The 24,198-nt window shown below is 49.1% G+C and overlaps 1 protein-coding gene across 5 annotated transcripts in view; it reads right to left on the bottom strand.

Annotated features, from left to right (window-relative positions):
• The window catches only part of NLRP12 (NLR family pyrin domain containing 12), a 42,465-nt gene that overhangs the window by 6,506 nt on the left and 11,761 nt on the right, over positions 1-24,198 (bottom strand). For 2 of the 5 annotated variants that reach the window (XM_049621353.1, XM_049621356.1), the window contains exons 3-9: positions 23,759-23,839; positions 18,583-20,284; positions 12,920-13,090; positions 11,238-11,408; positions 8,878-9,048; positions 6,277-6,447; positions 1,363-1,533 (exon numbers count right to left, since the gene is read on the bottom strand). In XM_049621353.1, the coding sequence (XP_049477310.1) occupies positions 1,363-1,533; positions 6,277-6,447; positions 8,878-9,048; positions 11,238-11,408; positions 12,920-13,090; positions 18,583-20,284; positions 23,759-23,839 (2,638 nt within the window). The other 3 variants (XM_049621355.1, XM_049621354.1, XM_049621357.1) reach the window with 3 other exon arrangements.

Here is a 24,198-nt window from a genome sequence, read left to right as displayed (position 1 = left end):
TCATGCTGTCCTTGAGCTCAGGATCCAGGCCTAAGTCGATTGGTTCCCATGTCTCCAAGTCACCATGAATGGTTTCAGTTGGACACAAGACCCACCCCAAACCAGTGCATCAGACCCATACTTGATTTCCCGAGCTTTTTCTTTCAGAACTTAGACCTGGTAAGAAGTTGTGTTTTGTCAACAAGCAGGATCAAGGCAAAGCTTATTTGATAAAGGAGCCAATACAGCAACGAGTGAAGAATCCAAATGCCTAGATCAAGCCATACCTGAAGCCAATTTTCAGTTACATAAGTCAATCTCTCTCTCTCTCTTTTAGGAGCCAGTATGAATTGGGCTGCCACCTGCCCAAACAATATGCCATCTGATTCTAATTTCCAATCTGCCTCCCACTGTGTTTCTTTCCTGCATTCTCTGCCTTTCCGGTAACAACAAGAATAGGTAGCACCTACTGAGGAACAACTGTGTGCCGAGCACCTTGCTAAGGGCTTTGCGTTTACTTCATTTGTTCCTCACAGCAACTTTTGAAAGAAGTAGTATCACAGCAGGGATGTTAAGTGGAAATATTTTAATCTTAGTTTGGCTGAGGCTGTGAGGCAAGAGATGCCAGCTCCCAAAACGAGGCACAAGACAACAGCTCGGGACTCGCAGAGGAAGAGAAAAAACCAGCTTGCTGACGAAGAACCACCCACGTCACAGGTGCAGGGGGGTCAGGAGAGGAAGATGAGGGTGCAACCTGTAGACGGGGTGTGCAAGGAGGTCCCCCTGGGCAGGCGCCTCCCCGGGGTGGGTGTGGAGGGTCCCTGTAAGAACGCGCATATGATCCCCGGGAGAGGTGCCTGCCAGATGGGGGGTGGGGAAAGTGCTGTCCCTGAGCCCCATCCCCCCCGCCCCCATCCTGATGCCCACCTACCCAGACCAGCACATAAGCCAGAGCCTCAGAAATGACAATAGAAACAGTCCCTCGGGGTGGGAGCCAGGCGGGTTTTGGGGACAAAGAAGGAGGAGGAGTGATAACTCACATTTGACTGAAATTCACACTGGAACAGATTGACTTTTTATTATATAAAGGTCACTGAGAAGCCAAGAATCTGCCCAAGTAAATGTCAGCAGAGAAGAGGAAAGTTTACAGAAAATGTTTACAGGCAATGATGGAAGGTAAAGTGAGGCATTTTATGTTTGCCTCCTGCAGAGAATAAATTACCGCCTGAGCTCTCTGCGGGTTTTCTCTCCACCTCGGGGCTCCCGCTGGCCCTCTTCCAGAGCGGGGGAGGGATGTCCCTCCGATAGAAACACAGGGCAGAGATGCGTCCCCAGCCGGAGACCGCCCCCGCCAGGCCACCAGTCCCGACGCCCAGGGCTCACCACAGTTTCTGGAGTCTGCAGGTGGGGTGTCCCAGCCCCTCGCACAGCGGCCACATGCCCCTGTCGCCCAGGTCATTGAAACTCAGATCCAGCTCCCGTAGGTGGGGGTTGACCTGGAGCACAGCACCGAGACCCTCACAGGCGGCCGAGCCCAGCCTGCAAATGCCCAACCTGGAAGACAGGACGCACAGAGGCGAGCTGAATAACCCCAAAGGCGTCCCCGGGGAGGGTTTCTTTCTGTCCAGGTGCCCATGCAGAGAGGTGATCAGACACCATCCCCCCCACTCCCGACCAACCACCACCCGAGGCAGAAAAAGGGAGAAGCAAGGGGCAGGTGGGTGGGAAGACGGGAGGCAGAGAGAAATAACAAAGAAAGAGGGAAAGAGGAAGGAAGGAACACAGGGAGATGGTCCAGAGGAAGGATGATACTCAGTATGGGTTGGGTATCCATCCGATGAGTGCTCGTGTATCAGGTTCCTCCAGCTGCTGTAACAAGTTTCCACACCGGAGGCTCACAAGACAGACACTGACTGTCTCACGGGTCTAGAGGGAAGCCTGGCCCCGCCCCACCCGCCCCTGGCAGCCGAGAACCTGGTCCAGCCTCTCCCCAGGCTTCTGGTGTTCACCAGCCATCTTTGGGGTACACCTGTCCTGCACCAACATCACCCCGTCTCAGCCTCCATGTTCACACTGCGTCTTCCTCCATATGTGTCTGTGTCCAAATTTCCCTTCTTCATGAGGACACCTCATTAGGGGCCCTCCCTGCTCTGGCACTCATCTGAACTAATTTTATCTGCAAAGACCCTGGAATGGGGGGGGGGGAGGGCGGAGGGCGGAGCTATATCCTTACCCAGTTTCTTTCTTTTTCTTTTTTAATTGATTTTTAATTTTTTTTAATGTTTTGTTTTTTGAGAGAGAGACAGAAACAGAGCACAAGCAAGGGAGGGGCAGAGAGAGGGGGAGACACAGAATCTGAAGCAGGCTCTGAGCCCCACGCAGGGCTCGAACCCACGAAACATGACATCATGACCTGAGTCAAAGTCGGATGCTCAACCCACTGAGCCTCCCAGGTGCCCCAACATGGGAATTTTTTTATACAGATGAGCCCATAGCAGTAAGTGGCTTATAAGGGTCTTTCTTTTTTTTAATTTTATTTAGTTTAAGTAAATTAAAATATACATTTTCTTACATCCAACGTGATGCTCAAACTCACGACCCTGAGATCAAAAGTCACATGCTCTTCTGACTGAGCCAGCCAGGTGCCCCAACAGCAAGTAATTTAAGCACAACTTCGTCTGTTTCTCATGATAGCCACTGGGAGGAGAATGCTATTACCATCTGTTGTTAGGACACGTGCTCAAGGTCACGGAGCTGGGGTTCACTTAGCCACTGTCCTTGCATACTGTTGCAATCAAAAGACTATTTGGGGGGACTTAAGAGAGAGTCAAAAATGCTATTTCAGAGGCACCTGCATGGCTCAGTCACTTAAGGGTCCAACTTCAGCTCAGGTCATGATCTCAAGGTTTGTGAGTTCAAGCTCCTCGTCGGGCTCTGTGCTGACAGCTCAGAACCCGGAACCTGCTTCAGATTCTGTGTCTCCTCTCTCTGCCCCTCCCTCACTTGTGCTCTCTCTCTCTCTCTCTCTCTCCCTCCCTCTCTCTGTGCCCCTCCCCTCTCATGCATGCATGCATTCTCTCTCAAAAGTAAATCAACATTTTTAAAAAGTGCTATTTCACTGTATAGTATTTTTTTTTTCCAGATTTTCAGACATTCCTGACTGTCCTTAGATATGGCTCCCATAGGGCGAAAACCTGAACTCTCCTTTCCTTTGAGGGTGTCCGTGTTTCCCTCAGGCGACATGTAGATCTATAAACATATAAACATCTGGTTGACCTGCTGTGTCTGGACAAGGGAAAGAACCCAGCCTCAGCCAATAAGAGCCACATTGGGGTAAGTGGAGAAATGCCTTCTAGAACATTTTTTTATAGGGACACCTGGCCGGCTCAGTCAGAAGAGCGTGCGACTCTTGATCTCGGGGTGGGGAGTTTGAGCCCCACATTGGGAAAAGACAGGAGTAAAAAATAAATAAACTTTTTACAACAACCTTTTTTTTTTTTAAGTTTTTTTTTTTAACGTTTATTTATTTTTGAGACAGGGAGAGACAGAGCATGAACGGGGGAGGGTCAGAGAGAGAGGGAGACACAGAATCTGAAACAGGCTCCAGGCTCTGAGCCGTCAGCACAGAGCCCGACGCGGGGCTCGAACTCATGGACTGTGAGATCGTGACCTGAGCCGAAGTCGGCCGCTTAACCGACTGAGCCACCCAGGCGCCCCAACCTTTTTATGCATTCTAAAATGTAATGGCAGAATAAATGTGTATGAATAGCTGAAAAATTGCAAGAAGAAAACGCAAAAGGGGCGCCAGGGTGGCTCAAGCGTCCGACTCTTGGTTTAGGCTCAGGTCATGATCTCATGGTTTGTGGGTTCAAGCCCCACATGAGGCTCTGTGCTGACAGTGCAGAGCCTGCTTGGGATTCTATCTCCCAACCCACCCTTGCCCCTCCCCTGCTCAGTCTCTCTCTCTCTCAAAAATAAATAAGTAAACATAAAAAGAAAAAGAAAATGCTAAGGACAGGATTTCCTTACTTTATTAAATGGCATTGCAAAAATTAAAGAAAAAAACTGAACCCCACCTAACCACACAGGTAAACACAAAGAAGAAACTGAGAACACCCTTGACATTGTACTGGCAAAAGATTTTATTTTCTTTCTTTTTTGTTTTAAGTTTATTTTTTTAGTAGTCTCTACACCCACCGTGGGGCTTGAACTCACCCCGAGATCCAGAACTGTAAGTACGTTCTTCTGAGCCAGCCAGGCACATGGCAAAGGAATTCTTGGACACCTCACAAGGATATAAATCATAGAAATGCATACGGATCTGACCTCAAAACATAAAGATTTGTGCCTGAGGAAAGCATCCACAGACAATTTGACAGGTTGAGGGCCTACCGAGCAGACGTTTCCAAGATACACACTCAACGGAAGATTAATATCTAAAGCGGGGAACATTCGCAGAGCAAGGCAAATATAGAACACATACCAAAGACACAAATAAATTATGCAATTAGGAAATTCACAGAACGGGGAAACCAAAAAAGCCGATAAGCACACGAAGAGATACTCAACACTGAAATGCCGTTTAAGAACATTTTACACCCACCAGGGTGTTAAAGATAGAAAGTTGAATAACCATCAAGATACCAGCAAAGTAGCTTTTCCTAAATAGCGGTCGGAAGTGTAAACCTCATCTTTCTAGAGAGCTATTCAGATCAGGTGGAGATGTCAAATTCAGTCTGAGTGTGTGACTTGACTCCGGGTTGGGGGTGGGGGCTGGCAGGGGGGGCATTCAGGAAAGGACACACAAGAATGAACATCACAGCAGAGCTGGGGACGGGAGCACGGCTCCATAGTATCTGGTACGTGCAAATAACTGAACGCAGGTGAGCTCAAAGGGACGCCTTAGATATGTCTGCACCAAGCACATCCTCAGTTATAAAGATGAGTGGGGGAGGGGGAGAGGTTGGTGAGTTGTATCATTTACATAAAGACAGGAGTGCTTACAGACGATCTTTGGGGAGCGAAGGAAGGAGACAAAATTAAAACAGGGGCCTGTGGGGGGCGCCTGGGTGGCTCAGTTGGTTAAACATCTGACTTTGGCTCAGGTCATGATCTCAAAGTTTGTGAGTTCAAGCCCCACATGGGCCTGTTAGCACAGAGCCCACTTAGGATCCTCTGTCCCCCTTCTCTCTCCTCCCCCACCCCGTGCATTCTCTCTCAAAAATAAACATTTAAAAATTATATATATATTTAAAACACACACAGAGGTGTGTGTGCTTCCATGGGGATAGTGTGGACTGGATGCAGTAGAGAAAAGAATGAAGAAATGGGGCATTTGTCCAAACGTAACAAAAGGAATAGAAGCCCAGCTGTGCACAATGTCTTGAAAGAAAAAAACAAAACAAAACTTCTAGCGTGAATGACATCAGATAATAGATGAGACTTTTGTAGGACAGACAGAGTCTCCTTTGGGACTATAGAGAAAAATGACTTTTTTTTGGAAATTGACAGCCTTCTGCATTTTCTTTTTGTTCCTTGGTTTATTCATCCATTCCTTCTTGTAAAAATATATTAACTAGGGGCGCCTGGATGGATCAGTCGGATGGGCATCTGACTTTGGCTCAGGTCATGATCTCATGGTTCACCTGTTTGAGCCCTGAGTCAGGTTCTGTGCTGACAGCTTGGAGCCTGGAACCTGCTTTGGATTCTGTGTATCCCTCTCTCTCTGCCCCTCCCCAACTAGTGCCTGGTCTCTGTCTCAAAAATAAATAAAAGCTTTAAAAAAATAAAAATATATTAACTTTACTAGAATTAAAATTTAAACACTGACTCTTGATTTTGGCTCAGGTCATGATCTCATGGTTCATGAGATCAAGCCCTGCGTCGGGCTCTGTACTGACAACACAGCCTGCTTGAGATTCTCTCTCTGCCTCTCTCTGTCAGTCTCAAAATAAATGAACTTAAAAAATTGTTTAAAAATACGTGGTGCTGAGGAGCGTAAGCTCAAATTAAATCCCCAAACTGAGAACCCAGACCTTATTTAGGGGTTAAGGAAGGAATCCATGGGGATGAAGCATTTGTTTGGAGTCCTAACAGATAAAACAGATGTTATCCAGCAAACAGGAGGAATAGCAAAGTAGGAGGGCATCCCAGGAAGAAAGAACTGTTTGTGCAAAGGCCCTGTGGCAGAAAAATCTTTGAGGCAGATGTAGCTAGAGGTTAGGAGAAGAGGGAGTGACCCCAGTGAGCCCAGATAGAAGAGCAGACTCAGATGATGGTGAGGAACACAGGACTCACCGGAGGGTCTGGAGTCTACACTGGGGATGCCTGAGGCCCTCACACAGCAGCAGCACCCCGGGGTCCCCCAGGTCATTCAGGCTTAGGTCCAGCTCCCTCAGGCTGCAGTTAACACTGAGGATGGACGTAAGGTCCTCACAGGCAGCAGCAGTAAGGTCGCAAATCTTCAACCTGTAGGAAATCCAATCCAACATGTATTATGAGTGTTTTCTATACAACGTTAATTTTATCTCCCCTACCCCCAATCTTAAAAGTAATGCATTTTCTTTTTTTAACATATTTTTTTAATGTTTTATTTCATTTTTTTTTCGAGAGAGACAGAGCGTGAGCAGGGGAGGGCAGAGAGAGAGAAAGACACAGAATCCGAAGCAGGCTCCCAACACCGAGCGTGTCTGCACAGAGCCAGATGTGGGCCTCGAACCCACGAACCGTGAGATCATGACCTGAGCCGAAGTCGGACGCTTAGCCAACTGAGCCACCCAGGCGCCCCAAAAGTAATGCATTTTCAAAGGAACAACTCATTGTTTAAAAACGGGCAAAAGTGTGAGTAGACATTTCTTTGCAGAAAATAAACAAACGGTCCAACATCACACGAAAAGATGCTCAGCATCGCTAATCATTAGGAAAACGCAAATCAAAACCACCAGGACGTACCACATCACATCCATTAGGATAGCTATCGTAAAAAAATAATAATAACGTTTTTTACGAATTTCAAAAGGCCCCTGAACACCACGAATGTTGGCAAGGGTGTGAAGGAATTAACTTTATGCACTGTTGGTAGGAAGGAATAATGGTGAAGTGAGTGTGGAAAGCAATATGGCAGCTGCACAAAAAATTAAACACAACCCTATGCTCCATCCATTCCGCTTCTGGTTACATAGCCCAAAGAATTGAAAGTAAGCGCTCCAAATAATATTTGTGGCTCAATGTTTACAGCATTTTTCAAAGTAGCCAAAAGGCAGAAGCACTCCAAGTGTCCACCAAGGGATGAACTGAATGGATTCAACTGTGGTATATCCACGTAATGTGATGTTATTTCGCCTTAAGAAGGAAGGAACTTGTAACGCGGCGATGTGAACGAAAGTTGAAAAGATACTAAGTAAAAGAAGCCAGTCACACACACACACACACACACACACACACAGAGGACACAAATATTTCGTGATTCTAGTTACATCAGGTACCTACAGTGGTCAAATACCATAAAGACAGAGAGTAGAATGGAGGTTATCAGGGGCCGGGGCAGGCAGATGGGGAGGCGGTGTTTAATGGACAGTCTCAGTTTTGCAAGATGAAAAAGTTCAGGCGATGGATGGTGGTGATGCTTTGCACAACAGTGTGAATAGCTTAATAGTCTTTAAGTGAATAGTGAATAGTGAAAAGTGAATAGTGAATAGTCTTAATAGCTTAAGACCGTGAAGCTGTATGCTTCAGAATGGCAAAATAGAAGGCATGGCTGGCTGGCTCAGCCAGTAGAGCACACGGCTCTTGATCTCTGGGTCGTGAGTTTGAGCCTCACGTTGAGTGTAGAGATTACTTTTTATTTATTTATTTTGAGAGGGGGAGGGGCGGTGAGAGGGGGAGAGAGAATCAAGCAGGCTCTGCGGTGTCAGCGCAGAGCCCGACGTGGGGCTCGAACCCACGAACCGTGAGATCGTGACCTGAGCTGAAATCAAGAGTCGGACGGACGTTCAAGCGACTGAGCCATCCGGGCGCCCTGAAATTACCTAAAAAATGATAAGATGGTAAATTTTATGATACGTGTATTTTATTTTCTTTTTTTAGTGTGATGCATTTTCTTGGCTAAAGTAATCCAGCAAATACAGAACAGCATTTCTGTGCTCATCGTGTGTGATTCCTCAACCTGTCTTTGATGATCCGCCATAAATTAGCAGCAATGTGTTTGGGATGCACCTCAACTGACAGAAGTACAGAGCAGGAAAACACTATTGCCCCAAAACCCACTCCTCAAAGGTGTCCTCCATTGACATATAGCACAGCGTCTTCCTATATATAGAAAAAGAAGACAGAGACGGAGTCCTGAATTTACCACGTGAGACCCCGGACCCAGCTGTGCCTGAAACCAGTCTTTCCCTCCGGACTTCTCGGTGACAGAAACCAACAAACCCACTCTCGTCTCCAGCCACACTGAGATGAGGTGTCTGTCCGGACAACCACAGGAATTTTGGTGGATGCCTTTATTGTAGGGAGCTCTGTGGCAGTTAACACTGATGTTAGTATTGCCTTGATGCTTATTTATTTATGATTTATTGTGGCAAAATATATGTGACACGGGGGCGCCTGGGTGGCTCAGTCGGTTAAGCGTCCGACTTCGGCTCAGGTCATGATCCCACGGTTCATGAGTTCGAGCCCCGCGTCGGGCTCTGTGCTGACAGCTCGGAGCCTGGAGCCTGCTTCGGATTCTGTGTCTCCCTCTTTCTCTGCCCCTTCCCCGCTCATTCATGCTCTGTCTCTCTCTGTCAAAAAAGAAAAAAAAAAAAAAAATATATATATATATATATATGTGTGTATGTATGTATAAGTGACATCAAATTTACCATCTAACCTTTTCTTTTTTTGGCCCCGTGAAGAACTCACCACAGGATCCGCAGTCCACACACTGGATGCCCCAAGCCTTGGCACAATAGCCTCAGACCCAAATCCTGCAGCGAATTCCCCGCCAGGTCCAACTCCACTAGATGCTGATTGGTGCTGAGCACAGAGGCGATCTCCTGGCAAGTGCCGGCCTCCAGCTCACACTTCCTCAACCTCGGGAGGGAAGAGACGTTGAAGAGGCTGCCATGTTGCTTTCCTGGCTCCTCCCCTGGCCCGTCCAGTCACCCAACAGGAACCTACACGTGTCACTACGGCTCAGAGATGAACAAGAGGCCATCGTCTCCAGCAGGAGCATCCTGTCTAACGAGGCAAAGGGCTAAGCAATTGTACTCCAGGGAAGACAGTGCCATTGAGGCAGGAGTGAGCCACAGCTCACGGCAGGATCTCCAGAGCTCAAGGTCTGGGTGCATCTATCTCTGCCACTCACTAGCTCTGCACCCTCAAGCAAAGCATCTGCAAGTCTGTTTCCTGTTTCACGTGCTGCCTTAGGTTCACTGCCTGTAACATAAGGATGATGGTCGCACCTGCTTCCTAAGTTTCTTGCGAGGAGCACAAAATTTGCTAAGGGGACAGGACGTAGAACCACGCCTGACACACAACAGGTGCTGGGACGGTGAGCTACTGTCTATTAAAACCATCATGGTGGGGCGCCCGGGTGGCTCAGTGGGTTAAGCGTCCGACTCTTGGTTTCAGCTCAGGTCATGATCTCAAGGGTTCGTGAGTTTCAGCCTCAAGTCAGGCTCTGTGCTGATAGTGTGGAGCCTGCTTGGGATTCTCTCTGCCTCTCTCTCTTTCTCCTCTCTCTCTCTCAACATAAATAAATAAACATTAAAAATACAATACAATACAATAAAACACAATACAATAAAATACAATACACTACAATACAATAAAATAAAATAAATAAAATAAAATAAAATAAAACAAAACCTAACTCAGGTTTGGCAACCTGTGCACAGTTAGGGAAGACTCTCTGGGGGGTTGAGATGGTTCTCAAAGGCTAAGTAGGAGTTCCCTCGGAGGAATAAGACGGGACGTGGTAAGAGATCATAGAAAATATATATACTGATCTCTGCCCCTGTTCCCAGCACAGAGCTCCTGAATCCCTGTAATTCCTAAGTGGTAAGAACACCAGGATTGTGTCTTGGGATGGGTGGGCTCCCAGATGGGCCTGGGCACCAGAGAGGCCAAGGCCTGATGAGAAGCTTAGAACGTTCAGCCCTGCCCCCCCTTCCTCCAGAAGGGAGGGGCTGGAAATGGAGTAATGATCCATTCACCACAGGAGGAAGGCTCCCTAAAACCCCAAGAGCGGGGCACCTGGGTGGCTTAGTTGGTGAAGCAAACAGACTTCAGCTCAGGTCATGATCTCACAGTTCGTGGGTTCGGGTCCCGCTTCAGATGAGCCCCACTTCTCCCTCTCTCTCGCTCTCCCTGCCCCTCACTCACTTGTGCTCTCTCTCTCTGTCTGTCTCGCAAAAAACAAACAAGCAAAAACAAACGATAGCACATGGTTGGGAGATGCCAGGCTGGTGAACACGTCCACCCCATCCTCCCCGGGAGGGCGGTGCACCCAGCCCTGTGAGGACAGAAACTCCTGCTCTCGGGACCCTCCCAGACCTCCTCCCATGCACCTCTCCCCCTGGCTTTCAACTGTATCCTGTATCATACAGGATCATTAGTTATCATCAACCTAATAAACTGAGAAACCTGTGTTTCTCGGGAGTTCTATGAGCCACTCTGGGAAATTAATCAAACCTGGGGCAGGGGGTTGGATAGAAGCCAGGTGACAACTTGGATTTGTAACTGGCATCTGAGGCTGGGGTGGGGACGTGGTGGTGGGGGGCTGGGGGGGCAGTCTCGGGCGGTGGGGGGGGAGTCCTCACCTGTGGGGCCTGACAGCACCTCCAGGCAGACGGAGGCAGAGTGATTTATAGGACACCCCACTGGTGTTGCAGGGTTGCTTGCTGTGGGAAATCCCACACATTGGTGACCAGAAACATCAGAAGCAGTGTCCTCTGTGGGAGTGCGGCAGACCCCCAGGGGACGCTAGGTGGCTTGTCCACAACCGTGGCCTTGCGGCGAGAAGGGACCGCGCGGCTAAACGTCACGAGCTCACAGGAGCTCGGCGTGCAGACCCCTCGGGGTGTCGCTGACCAGTAAGTAAGGTGTGGGGTCTGCGAGGGTGAGTGGCCTGGGCACTCCCCACAGTGGACGTGAGGTGGGTGGGGTCCAAGGAGGCCAGGGAGGGGTTCCCTGAAGCTCGAAGTGTCCGGGGCAGGAGTCTACGGTCTCCGGGCAGCCCTACGGCACAGACCAAGGACCGGTCCGGGGTGCAGACTCACTGAATCGCCTGCAGCCTGCATCTGGGATGCCGGAGCCCCTGACACAGCAGCTTCACACCCGGCAGCCCGAGCCCATTGCCGCTCAGGTCCATCCTTCTTAGATTCTGATTGGCCATCAGGGCGGCCGCGAGGTCCCGGCAGGCAGAGGGAGCCACACAGCATCTCTTGAGCCTGGGCACGAGGGAGGGGACAAGAACCAGGTCACTTCCTGTGGTCAGAGGGTGGGTTCTGCCCCTCGTCCTTTCTCTCCCTCCTTCTTTTGGTCTAGACCTATTTCCCCCTTCTTTTATTTTATTATTTTATTTTTTTATTTTTTAACATTTATTTGTTTTTGAGACAGGGAGAGACAGAGCATGAACGGGGGAGGGGCAGAGAGAGAGGGAGACACAGAATTGGGAGCAGGCTCCAGGCTCTGAGCCATCAGCCCAGAGCCCGACGCGGGGCTCGAACTCAGGGACCGCGAGATCATGACCTGAGCCGAAGTCAGACGCTCAACCGACTGAGCCACCCAGGCGCCCCCCCCTTCTTTTAAAGTAAAAGAAAGAGGGGCGCCTGGGTGTGCCTCAGCCCGTTAAGTGGCTGACTGTTGGTTTCGGCTCAGGTCATGACCTCCCAGTTTGAAAGTTCAAGCCCCGCATCGGACTCTGAGCCGACAAGTGCGGAGCCTGCTTGGGATTCTCTCTCTCTCTGCTTCTCCCGCGCCTCTCTCTCCCTCTCCAAATAAATAAATAAACTTAAAAGAAAAGGAGGTCAGGGAGGATTCCTTTCGGCCGTGATGAAAATGTTCTGGAATTAGTGGTGATGTTTGCACAAGAGTGTGCAAACGCTAAAAGAAGAAAGACGTGAATTATATGTCACTAAAAAAAAAAAAATACAGGCAACAAGAATACATATATATGTTTTTAATGTTTATTTGCTCTTGAAGGAGAGAGATAGAATGTGAGTGGGGGATGGTCAGAGAGAGAGGGAGACACAGAATCTGAAGCAGGCTCCAGGCTCTGAGCTGCCAGCACAGAGCCCAATGCGGGGCTCGAACCCACAAATAGCGAGATCATAACCTGAGCTGAAGTTGGATGCTTCACTGACTGAGCCACCCAGGAGCCCCAATAAATAAACTTAAAAAAAATGAGGTCACTAGAGTGGGTCCTAGCCCACTGTGACTGGTGTCCCTATAAAAAGAGGAATCTGGGGGCACCTGCGTGGCTCAGTCAGTGAAGCAACCAACTCTTGATTTTGGCTCAGGTCATGATCTCACAGTTCATGAGTTCAAGCCCCACATTAGGCTCTGTGCTGACGGCATGGAGCCTGCTTGGGATTCTCTCTCTCTCTCTCTCTCTCTCTCTCTCTCCCTCCATTCATGATCTCTCCTCTTTCAAAATAAATAAATAAACTTAAGGGGGGAAAAAAAAAGGAAACTGGACACAGACTTGCACATGTGAGGACACGGGGAGAAGACAGCCATGTGCAAGCCAAGGAGCGAGGCCTCGGAGGAGACCGACCGTGCCCACACCTGGGCCTGGGACTTCTGTCCTCCAGATCCGTGTTGTGTAAGTCCCCTAGGCTGTGGGGCTTTGCTAGGGCAGCGGAAGCAAACACCACCATATACTCTTTCTGACTGAGCCCCGTGAAGACGGGGTGTGTGTGGGGGTCCATCAGAAGCCCGCAGACCCGCCTGGACTCACCTCAGGTTCTGAAGTTTGCAGCTGGGGTGTCTGAGCCCTTCACACAGCAGCCTCACGCCCCGGCTGCCCAGGGCGTTGCGGTCCAAGAGCAGCTCCTGCAGATGTGGATTCGTGCTCAGAGCCGCAGCGAGCTGCTTGCTGTAGGCATCTGGCAACATGTTCGTCTCGGGTCTGCGTGAAGGAAAGACAGGACAGAGTGGAGCTGGGCCAGACTCCGTGCAACGATTATGCCACACTCGTGTGTCCCTTTCACAATTTACAAAGTGTCATCTTTCTGTTTTACATTAAAAAAAAATTCTTTTAGGGGCACCTGGGTGGCTCAGTCGGTTGAGCGGCGACTTCGGCTCAGGTCATGATCTCACGGTCCGTGAGTTCGAGCCCCGCGTCGGGCTCTGTGCTGACAGCTCAGAGCCTGGAGCCTGTTTCAGATTCTGTGTCTCCCTCTCTCTGATCCTCCCCCATTCATGCTCTGTCTCTCTCTGTCTCAAAAATAAACGTTTAAAAAAAATTTTTTTTTAGTGTTTATTTATTTTTTTAAATGTTTATTTATATTTGAGAGAAAGAGACAGAGGGCAAGTGGGGGAAGGACAGAGAGAGAGAGAGGGAGACAGAATCTGAAGCAGGCTCCAGGCTCTGAACTGTCAGCACAGAGCCCGACTCGGGGCTTGAACTCAATGAGCCATGAGATGTGACCTGAGCCGAAGTTGGACGCTCAACTGACTGAGCCACCCAGGTGCCCCTTTAGTGTTTATTTTTGAGAGAGAGAGAAAGAGAGCAAGCGAGAAAGGGGCAGAGAGAGATGGAGACACAGAATACAAAGCAGGCTCCAGGCTCTGAGTTGTCAGCACAGAGCCCCACATGGGGCTCAAACTCATGAACCGTGAGATCATGACCTGAGCCAAAGTCAGACGCTTAACTGACTGACCCACCCAGGCACCCCTCTTTATGTTTTACTTTTTAAAGGTACGCTCTGCGGGGCGCCTGGGTGGCTCAGTCGGTTGAGCGTCCGACTTCAGCTCGGGTCACGATCTTGCGGTCTGTGAGTTCGAGCCCCACGTCGGGCTCTGGGCTGATGGCTCAGAGCCTGGAGCCTCCTTCCGATTCTGTGTCTCCCTCTTCTCTCTGCCCCTCCCCCGTTCATGCTGTGTCTCTCTCTGTCTCAAAAATAAATAAATGTTAAAAAAAAAATTTAAAAGAATGTGGGTTTTTAGGCCCACGTATTTATTAAAAAAAATAAAAAATAAAAAATAAAGGTACGCTCTGCGCCCAATGTGGCTTTTGAACTTCCAACCCTGAGATCATTAGTCTCGCCCCCTTCGACTGAGTCAGCCAGGTGCCCCCTACCTTTGCATTTAAAATATTCCGCTCTAGGGGCACCTGGGTGGCTCAGCAGGCTATGTGTCTTCAGCTCAGGTCATGATCTCACAGTCTGCGAGTTCGAGCCCCACGTTGGGGTCTGTGCTGACAGCTCAGAGCCTGGAGCCTGTTTCAGGTTCTGGGTCTCCCTCTCTCTCTGCCCCTCCCCCGTCATGCTTTGTCCTTCTCTCTCTCAAATATAAATAAACATTAAAAAAAATTTTTTTTAATATTCCACTATAGGGGCCCCTGGGTGGTTCAGTTGGTTGAGTGGCCAACTTTGGCTCAGGTCATGATCTCATGGTTCATGAGTTCAAGCCCCGGCATTGGGCTCTCTGCTGTCAGCCCAGAGCCTGCTTTGGATCCTCTGTCCCTTCCCCACTCACACTCTCTCTCTCTCAAAAATAAACAAAAACATAAAAAAAAAAAAAAAAAAAAGAATGGCCTGACTCACATGGTACAAGGTAAAACATGCAGCCAATAAGGTCTCCTGATTTACTTCTGGTTGTATAGTCTGTCTTAAAACCTATGTTTAGGGGCGCCTGGGTGGCCCAGTCGGTTAAGCGTCCGACTTCGGCTCAGGTCACGATCTCACAGCTCGTGACTTCGAGCCCTGCATCGGGCTCTGTGCTGATGGCTCAGGGGAGCCACCTTCGGATTCTGGGTCTCCCTCTCTCTGACCCTCCCTCGTTCATGCTCTGTCTCTCTCTGTCTCTCAAAAATAAATAAATGTTAAAAAAAAATTTTTTAAAAAGTATGTTTATAACATATTTATAATTATTACATATAAGGTTATACTCATATATGCAATTATATATATATTTATATATTTTATGTAAATATATATAAATACATATATAATGTAAATATATAATATAAATAAATATGTAAAATTGTGTGACCCCCCAAAACCCTAGAGGCCTTAACTATGACAGAGTTATATGTACCGGTGGGTTTAACAAATCATTGCACACAGAGTGTCCACACTGTTACGAAAACATCACGGTGTAAAAGTGACATCAGCACCTGTTGATTTCTGACCCTGTACGCAACCCACCCACTGATGAGCCTTTACACGAACCCAAAAAGGCAGGCATTGAAATCCCATTTCCCGCATAGAAAGACTGAGGCTTGACAAGCAGAAGTGACTTTCGCAAAGCCGCACAGCTAGGGAGCAGTGGAGCTGGGATTCTAAGCCACGTGCGCGTGACTCCAGACCCCAGGCTATTGGCCACCATGACCTTCTTGCGTCCCTGAGCACAATAACGTAAAGTCCTGGGCACATGGCCCCACAGAAAAGCATTTAGTGTGCATTTATGGCATCTAGGTCAGTGCGGAAGCTGGTTCGCAGAACTGTGATTCCACATGGGATGAAGATTTGTGAAGAGCCAGGCAGCACGGTCACTGGAAGTAAGCCTCCAGTCGGAGGGAGACGTCAGCACATCGACCCTATTATCTGTATCCCCTGGTCCTAGACACCTCTCCTTCCTGGATTGTCACACGGCTTAAGTCAGAAGCAGACGTCTGTCAAGCCGACTGGGAGACCCTGTGAGCCGACCCCACCCACTTACACGTGATTCATGCACACCTCAAGACCCCTGCCCCCCTGCCTCGAGGAGGGGTGGGAGGTACGTCTGAGTCCCATTGGTGACGAGCTGGATGGGGTTCCCTTTGTTGGCTGCCTCCCTTCCTTGTCTTCTCGACTTACTGGGACCACTTCCCAAAGAAAGTCCTCTAGGGGACCAGAATATGCCGCCCCCAAATATGCCACTTTGGCATAAGGATTATTTTGAGTTTGAGGCAAACGAGATGCAGAAAGAAATCTTCCCCTTCCGACCACTTGTGAAAGTGACGACTCCCATAGGGCCCCTCTCCTGGGGAAGTTTTATGGCCACGAAGATGGAAAAACCTCGAGCTGAAGGAGTCTGAGAAGGGTCCCTGATGCCTTACCCCACCACCATCTGGCTCTTCTCTGAGAGCAGATCAGTCTCCCGTGTGAAGAATCTCCTCCCTCCACCAGAATGAAGGGAGGGATCCTGATCACCAGAGAGTGAATTCAGGACCAAGAAGCCTAAATAAACAAACCTTATTACTTCTTCACTATTGACTGCCCCCAGCCCAGAGTGCTTTGTCTTATCAATTCTTTTTTTTTTTTTTTTAAGTAAACTCTACGCCCAATGTGGGGCTCGAACTCACAACCCCAAGATCAACAGTCACACACTCCACTGACTGAGCCAGCTGGGCGCCCCTAATTTCACAGATTTTTTTTTTGTTGAAGTTTTTATTGACTTATTTTGAGACACACAGAGAGCGTGAGTAGGGGAGGGGCAGAGAGATAAGGAGACAGAGGATCCGGAGTGCTGTCAGCACAGAGCCTGAAGTGGGGCTTGAACTCACAAACCGCAAGATCAAGACCTGAGCCAAAGTTAGATGCTTAACCGACTGAGCCACCCAGGCTCCCCCAGAGATCTTTTAAGGTAGCTCTCTCTATGTAATGACATTTATAAAGCTGATTCAAAATTCAGCTTGACATGTCCTCAGATGGCTTGTCAATTCTTTGCAAGTTGATTGTTTTTTTTATCTGAATGTATGAGAGCTTCCGGCTCTGATGCAGGCTTTCAAGCACATGTAAAAATTCATTAAAACGTGTCTGCTTTCCTCCTGTGAATCTGTCATATGTCAGTTTAATTCTCAGGCCCAGCCAGAGACCCAAAGAGGGAGAAGGAGAATTTTCCTCCCCTAGAGCTCTAAGATGGACCTGTACAAATACACCTTACCCCATCTGTTTCCCCCGTATTTTTGCCTTCCCACAGTTAACCTCCAGAGAAGCTCATTGTCCTTTTCCTTTGTCTTGCCATATCTCTAAAAATGTATTGTTCTTGTGTTAGGATGCTATAAAAGCCCAGGTTCTAGCCAGCCCTTTGAGTTACTAATCTCTGGGTACTCCCCCATATAAGTGCAGATGAACTAATAAACCTTTTTTGTGTGTGTGTGCCCAACCTGGGGCTTGAACTCATGACCCCAAGATCAGAAGTCACATGTTCTACCAACTGAGCTAGCCAGGTGCCCCGGAATTAGTAGACACCTAATGAACTTCTCTTTGTTTTTCTCTGTGAATCTGTCTTTTGTGAGTTTAATTTACAGGCCTCTGTTCTGCACCTAAGAGGGTGGAAGGAAGGAAAAAGGATGACTTTCCTCTCTTATTCTACTTACATTCAAATCCTTTTGTCTAAGGGTTACTCCTTGGGGAACCCAAACCAAAACAAAGTCTTAGTGGGGCACCCGGGTGGCTCACTTCGTTAAGCATCTGACTTCGGCTCAGGTCACAATCTCACGGTCCGTGGGTTCAAGCCCTGCATCAGGCTCTGTGCTGACAAGTCACATTAAAAAATTTTTTAAGTAAAAAAAAAAATTAAAAAAATTTTTAATTAAAAAAAAAAATCTTAGCCAAAAAGCTCAAAGAGTCACTTCCTGAGATCTTCCTTCCTTCATCCACCCCCTTCACATCGCCCAGCCCTCCCTGTCGCCGCCTATCACCCCGCTCTGTTTTATTTTCCACATAGCAGTTCTCTCTATCTGAAACTACCCTAATGATCAAGTCTTGTTTGCTCGTTTGCCTGTTGACTTATTTACTGCCCTTGGCTCTCTCCCTTCCCATGAGGATGTTAGTCCTGGCAGGGGGCACCACTGGCGTGTTCACCGCTGTCTGGACTCTGTAGGAAAGTGCCCGTGATAACATTTGTTGGCTGGAAACACTGTCCTTGACAGGGGCCCCGATTTAGTCCTAACAGAGTCCTGTTTAGGAGCAGGACACTAACCTGGACACTGTTGACAACGTGAGGACCAGACCATCCTGTGTTGTGGGGGCCCGTCCTGGGCACGGTGGGATGTCTTTTTTTTTTTTTTTTTTAATGTTTATTTATTTTTGAGAGACAGAGACAGAGAGCATGAGCGGGGGAGGGGCAGAGAGAGAGAGGGAGACACAGAATGTGAAGCAGGCTCCAGGCTCCGAGCTGTCAGCACAGACCCCTACATGGGGCTCCAACCCACAAACCGCGAGATCATGACCTGAGCCAAAGTCAGACGTTTAACCAACTGAGCCACCCAGGCGCCCCCGGTGGGATATCTTTGTAGCATCCCCGGCCTCTTCCCCCCAGATACCATAGCAACCTCCCCTCCCCCCACCTCCTCTAGCGGTGACCACCCAACCCTTCTCCGGATATTGCCAAGTGTCTCCTGGGGTGGGGGCAAAAATCATCCCCAGCCGAGATCATGAACTCGGAGAGCGAGCCCCACCGGGTACTTACGACGGTGCGGGTAGCGCCCGGGGCCCGGAAGTCCATTTCCCGCCATCGTGCTCTTCCGGGCTGTAGGCAGCCCCCTGCAGGCGCACGGTCAGGGCGTTCCTGCAGTTTTTCACGCACAGGGAGGCAATCACGTGCTCCATCTTGGTGGTGATGTTGCCGACGACGAGCACTCGAAAGTGGCTCAGGGCTTGTTGGATAAACTCCTCCTCCTGGATCTCGTACAGGCAGCTGAAGAGCTCCAGGGAGCCCTGCTGGAGGGTGGAGCCCTCGCTCCGAGCTTTGCTTTGGATCCAGGCCAGCAGCTCCAGCTTGACGTGAGGCGAGACCTCCCAGCAGAGACTCTTCTCCAGGTAGCTCCTCGTCTCCTCGTTCAGGAGGCCAAACAGGAAGCGCACGGTGAGCCCCAAGAAGCTCCTTCCCGAAAACCCGTACTCCGCCAACAGCCTCGTCACGCTCTGCTCTGGGCTGGACCCGGTCTCCCCGGCGCCCAGGATGTAGTACATGGCGGCAAAGAATTCCTGGAAGCTGAGGTGGATGAAGCTGTAGAACTTTTCACAGTTGATGTCCTTCTGGAAGATGTTCATGTTGAGGAAGGAGGAGACATCTGCCCCATCGAGGCCATGCTTCCGGAGGTCCTGCTCCTCGAAGAGGATCTTCTGGTTCCAGACGCCGTCGGCCGCCAGAGAGCACAGCGCCCTCTGGTTGGCCGGGGGGTGCAGGGTGGGGCTCCCCGGCTTGGGCTGCATCAGACTCAGGAGGTAGAGCAGGTACACGGCCGTGGTGGTCCTGGACGTCTGTCGTAGGAGCCCCCCGTCCTCCAGCTGCTGCTTGAGGCAGGTGCACACGACCCAGCACACCATGGGGACAAAGCACAGAGTGAACAGGGGCTCGTTGTCCCTCATGAAGCTGAAGACTTGAGCGGCCTGCTCTGCATTGTGGAAATACTTGTAGCAGTACTCCCGCCTCTCGGCCTCCGAGAAGCCCAGGATCTCCACGTGCCTGGGATGCTCCAGCAAGCGCTGGAGCTTGTCCAGAGCCGTGGGCCTGGTGGTGATGATCATGGACAGCTCAGGCAGCAGCTTCTTCCCAAGCAGGCTGCCGAGGAGAAGCTCCGTGGGCCGTTTCTCCTCCCAGCAGAGGCACCAGGGGCCCTGAGGGTGGTGGAAAGAGGGTTTTAGCTCGTCGAAGCCATCAATGATGAACAGGAGGCGCTCGGGGACTCGGACAAGCTCCTGGAGGGGCACGCTGGGCTCCGGCCAGCAGCTGGAGATGAGGTCCCGGGCGCTCTGCTCCGAGGTGCTCTGGTTCATCTCCCTGCAGTTGATGTAGAAGAGATAATCAAACCTGCCTTGGAAGAGCTTCCCGTCGGCCCAGTCGAGCATCACCTTGTGGGCCAGCATGGACTTGCCCATCCCGGCCGCTCCCTGCAGGACCACAGTGCGCGGGGGCTCGGGGCGCTCCTCGTCCGGCTCAAAGAGGGTCTCCATCTGGATGAGGCTGGCCTGGTGCCCCACGGCTCTTGCCTGTCCCCAGCCTGTGTCCAAAAGCTTCTGCTGGGCCCACATGGGAGTTGAGTGCTCCTTCACCAGGAGGAGGCGGGTGTACCTGCGGCTGAGGTTGACGCATTCCCCGAGGCGCGCATTTCGGTCTTGCATCAGCCGAAACTTCCTGCGGACGTAGTCCTTGTAGGTTTCCCGGGGATCTAAGGGAGGGGAGTGAGGAGGGGGGTCCATGGGAGACTCATCAGCCACTGTTCGTGGATCGGCGGGTGAGAGCAAACCACGGTCTCTTGGTGCCTGTTTGTTCTGCAATATCCTCGGGATGCTTTTCTGGGTGGAGCCTGGGGGGCTTGGTACTGTTCTCATGGGAAGCAAAGGCACTAACAGGGAAACTGTCCTCGGGCACAGGAGTCTATCCTGGCGACTCAAACGGGGTGTCCACACCCTAGAGCACGTCCAGCACCTGCTGATGGAACACAGCAAGGGCCCCTAGAGGAGGCTGTCAGCCTCAGCCACGGGTTCACTCGGGTCCTCCCGGGGAAGACACTGAAATCCCACATGGGCCCACAAGGAGCTGGTCGCAAATGGGAGAGTGAGCCCCACTCCCCAGCTGCAGAACCACCAACTGCATCCGTACCAGGACTGCTGTCTGAGTTGCCTGCACGCTGAAGTTTGAGAAGGCAGCGCTCCCAAGGTTTCTGCCTTTGAAAAACGGCCGCTGTGCATGGGCACTGGAGAACTTGTCCGCTCTATAAGCCCCTTGCTAAATGTCTCTTTGGGGAAATCTACTTGGTATAGATGTGAATGCACAATCTAGAACAGTGGTGCTCACCAGGATGACTGCGTCTCCCCTAGGGGGTTTCTAGCAAGGTCTGGAGATATTTTGGGCCCTAGCAACTGAGGGGTGGGGCACCAGCTATGACCATCCTGTGGGTGGAGGCCAGGGTGGCTGGGTGGCTAAGTCAGTTAAGCATCTGACTCTTGATTTCGGCTCAGGTCGTGTCTCACTCACAGTTTGTGAGTTTGAGCCCCACATTGGGCTCTGCACTGACAGTGCAGAACCTGTTTGGGATTCTCTCTCTCTGCCCCTCCCCTGCTATCTCTCCCTCTCAAAAAAAAAAAAAAAAAAAAAAAAGCAAGCCTCCTTTTGCATTTGAATGTCCCCAGAGGTCCATAATATTGGACCTAAAGGAATGGTTCCTGCCTAAAGGAAGGTTAAAAAAGAGATCTAAATTTGATCCTGGGACTTTCTCAAAAGGAATGCATGTACTCTTTTATTTTGAATTCTAGGAAAATACACATAACATAAAATGTAGCATTTTAACCGTTTTTAAGGGTAAGACTGACTCAACGATATTAAGCGCACTCAAAACGTTGTGCAATCATCAGCACGGTCCATTTCCAGAAATTTTCGTTCGTCCTCAACAGAAACTCTGTGCCTATTAAACACTAACTCCCCATTCCTCCCCCACCCCCAGCCCCCGGTCCACTCTCTGTCTCCAGTGTGACTTACTTAAGTACCTCATATAAGTGGAATCACACAATATTTGTCCTATTGTGTTGGCTCATTTGACTTAACAAAATGTTTTCTTTTTTCTTACAATCCAATGCAGAGCTTGAACCCTGAGATCAAGACCTGAGCTGAGACCAAGAGTCTCAAGGGGGAGAGTCTCAAGCTGAGACCAAGAGACCACCGGGAAGGGGGAAGCTTATTGAAAAGATTTTATGGGTGGATGGATGGATGCTTAACCAGCTGAGCCACCCAGGCGCCCCTGACTTAGCATAATGTTTTTGAAGTACATCTATGCTGTAGCAAGTATCAAAATTTCATTCCATTTTAAGTCTGAATAATATTCCATTGTATGTATATATACCATATTTTGTTGATCCATTCATCCTCTGATAAAGTTATCTTATTCCTCCCTTAATGTGTATTGATAAATATCAATACTTCTGAGTTTATAAATATACCAGTTGCACTTCTCTTTCATCAATGGTGATTCTATTTCGTGTAGAAAGGTTTTTTTTTAATTTATTGTATTTTTTTTTAATATTTTATTTTTGAGAGAGAGAGAGAGCACTAGTGGGGAGAGACAGAGAGAGAAGGAGACACAGAATCTGAAGCAGGCTCCAGGCTCTGAGCCATCAGCATAGAGCACGATGTGGGGCTCGAACCCATGAACCGTGAGATCATGACCTGAGCTGAAGTCGGACCCTTAACCGACTAAGCCACCCAGGCACCCCTACATTTTTTTTTTAATTGAACAAAGATAATTGTGACAGTAATGCTTGGATTTTGTAGAAGTCTTAATCTTTTCCTGTAGAGAAAGGGCTCTTATTTTCAGACATGGGGAATATTAGGAAAATAGAAAAGTTTAAAATAATGATGAGAATGAAAATGGAGTTAACACATATTGGCCATGTGCTGTGCCCAGTGTATAAAGACACCCTTGAAAGGTGTCCAGAATCATTTGTGTTCTTGTTGACAATGATACTCTCTGTCCAGCAGCCCATACTCATTTCTTCTTCACCAACAGTCCCAATTTTATTAAGGTGATGGATGCTGTTCCTTTTTTTTGTTTTAGATTTTTAAAAAAATTTTTTTTAATCTCTATTTATTTTTGAGAGAGAGAGACATAGTGTGAGTGGGGGAGGAACAGAGAGAGACAGAGACACAGAATCTGAAGCAGGCTCCAGGCTCTGAGCTGTCAGCACAGAGCCCAATGTGGGTCTTGAACTCACTAACTGTGAGATCATGACCTGAGCTGAAGTCAGCTGCTTAACCGACTGAGCCACCCAGGAGCCCCTTTTTATATTCTATTTTAAAGTAATCTCTACACTGAAAGTGGGACTCTAAGTCACAACCCAGAGATCAAGAGTCACATGCTCCACTACTGAGCCAGCCAGATGCCCCGGGAGCTGATGCCTGATACCAGCCATATGCTGTCCCTTCACAAGCCCCAGAGGATGAATCACAGTTTGGCTAAACCAGTCATGAACAATCTCATTCCCTGTTGGCAGTGGCTGGTCTGGGAATGTGCCCCAGTTCCGACCAATGAGGTACAAAGGGATGACCACCGGGAAGGGGGAAGCTTGTTGAAAAGATTTTATGGGTGGATGGATGGGTGGATGGGTGGCTCAGTCAGTTGAGCAACTGACTCTTGATCTTGGCTCAGGTCACGATCTCACAGTTCATGAGTTTGAGCCCTGCATTGGGCTCTGTGCTGACAGTGTGGAGCCTGCTTGAGATTCTCACTCCTTCCTTTTCTCTCTGCCCCTCCCCTGCTGTCTGTCTGTCTGTCTGTCTCTTTCTCTCTCTCTCTCAATAAAATAAATTTAAAAAAATGATACTCTCATGAAGGGGAAAATCTTTTGTCTCTCTTTTTTTTCCCTGCTTCGAATTCACTTGCATGAAATGGTTTGGTTGCCATCTTGCAACCATGAGGTGACAAATCTTAGGACAAGTGTAACAACAGGAAGTTGGGGGTTTGATGGTGTTGCTAACCGGCCACATAAGGTAGAGTTTATGTGCAGAAACCACCCATGTCAAGATTTCTTGTTATGCTTTTCTTTAATGCAAACATTAAATATTTTTTTTTTTTGCTTGATCTAGTCCATTGGACAGTCTGATACGTGTAGCCTCGTGTATTCTACCAGATACATGGCTCATGACTCACCTTTCCTTGGAGTTCCAGGAAAGACTTCCAGACAACATACTGACTGGCTCTCCAGTGAGGATGAGCCATCAGGTGGAGTATCTGGAAGAGAAATTTTGGAAGATCAGCTAGCATATATCTGGCTAGCTCTCAATGATATTAGCTACTTTTAACACCTGAAGCTAATATACTTTATATGTCAATTAAAAAAATACTAGTTACTATTACATCAGCCTGTCTACATGATAATTCTCTGTCCACCCACACCCCAGAATGTTTGGCATTCACCTCACATGCATTACTGTTGAAAACACTTGCTCTCCATAACCCACTCTCCCTCCTGGGTACACATTGTGGGGATCAGCACCTCCATCGATCCAACAAATCCTTTCAGGCAGGAAGTTGTGAGTCAACTTGGATTTCCTCCCTCTCCTTCAGTCCTTGCCCACACCTCATCCATC

This window comes from Panthera uncia, assembly GCF_023721935.1.
Source record: "Panthera uncia isolate 11264 chromosome E2 unlocalized genomic scaffold, Puncia_PCG_1.0 HiC_scaffold_19, whole genome shotgun sequence".
NCBI classification, from domain to species: Eukaryota; Metazoa; Chordata; class Mammalia; order Carnivora; family Felidae; genus Panthera; species Panthera uncia.
This window is presented reverse-complemented; position numbering and strand designations above follow the sequence as displayed.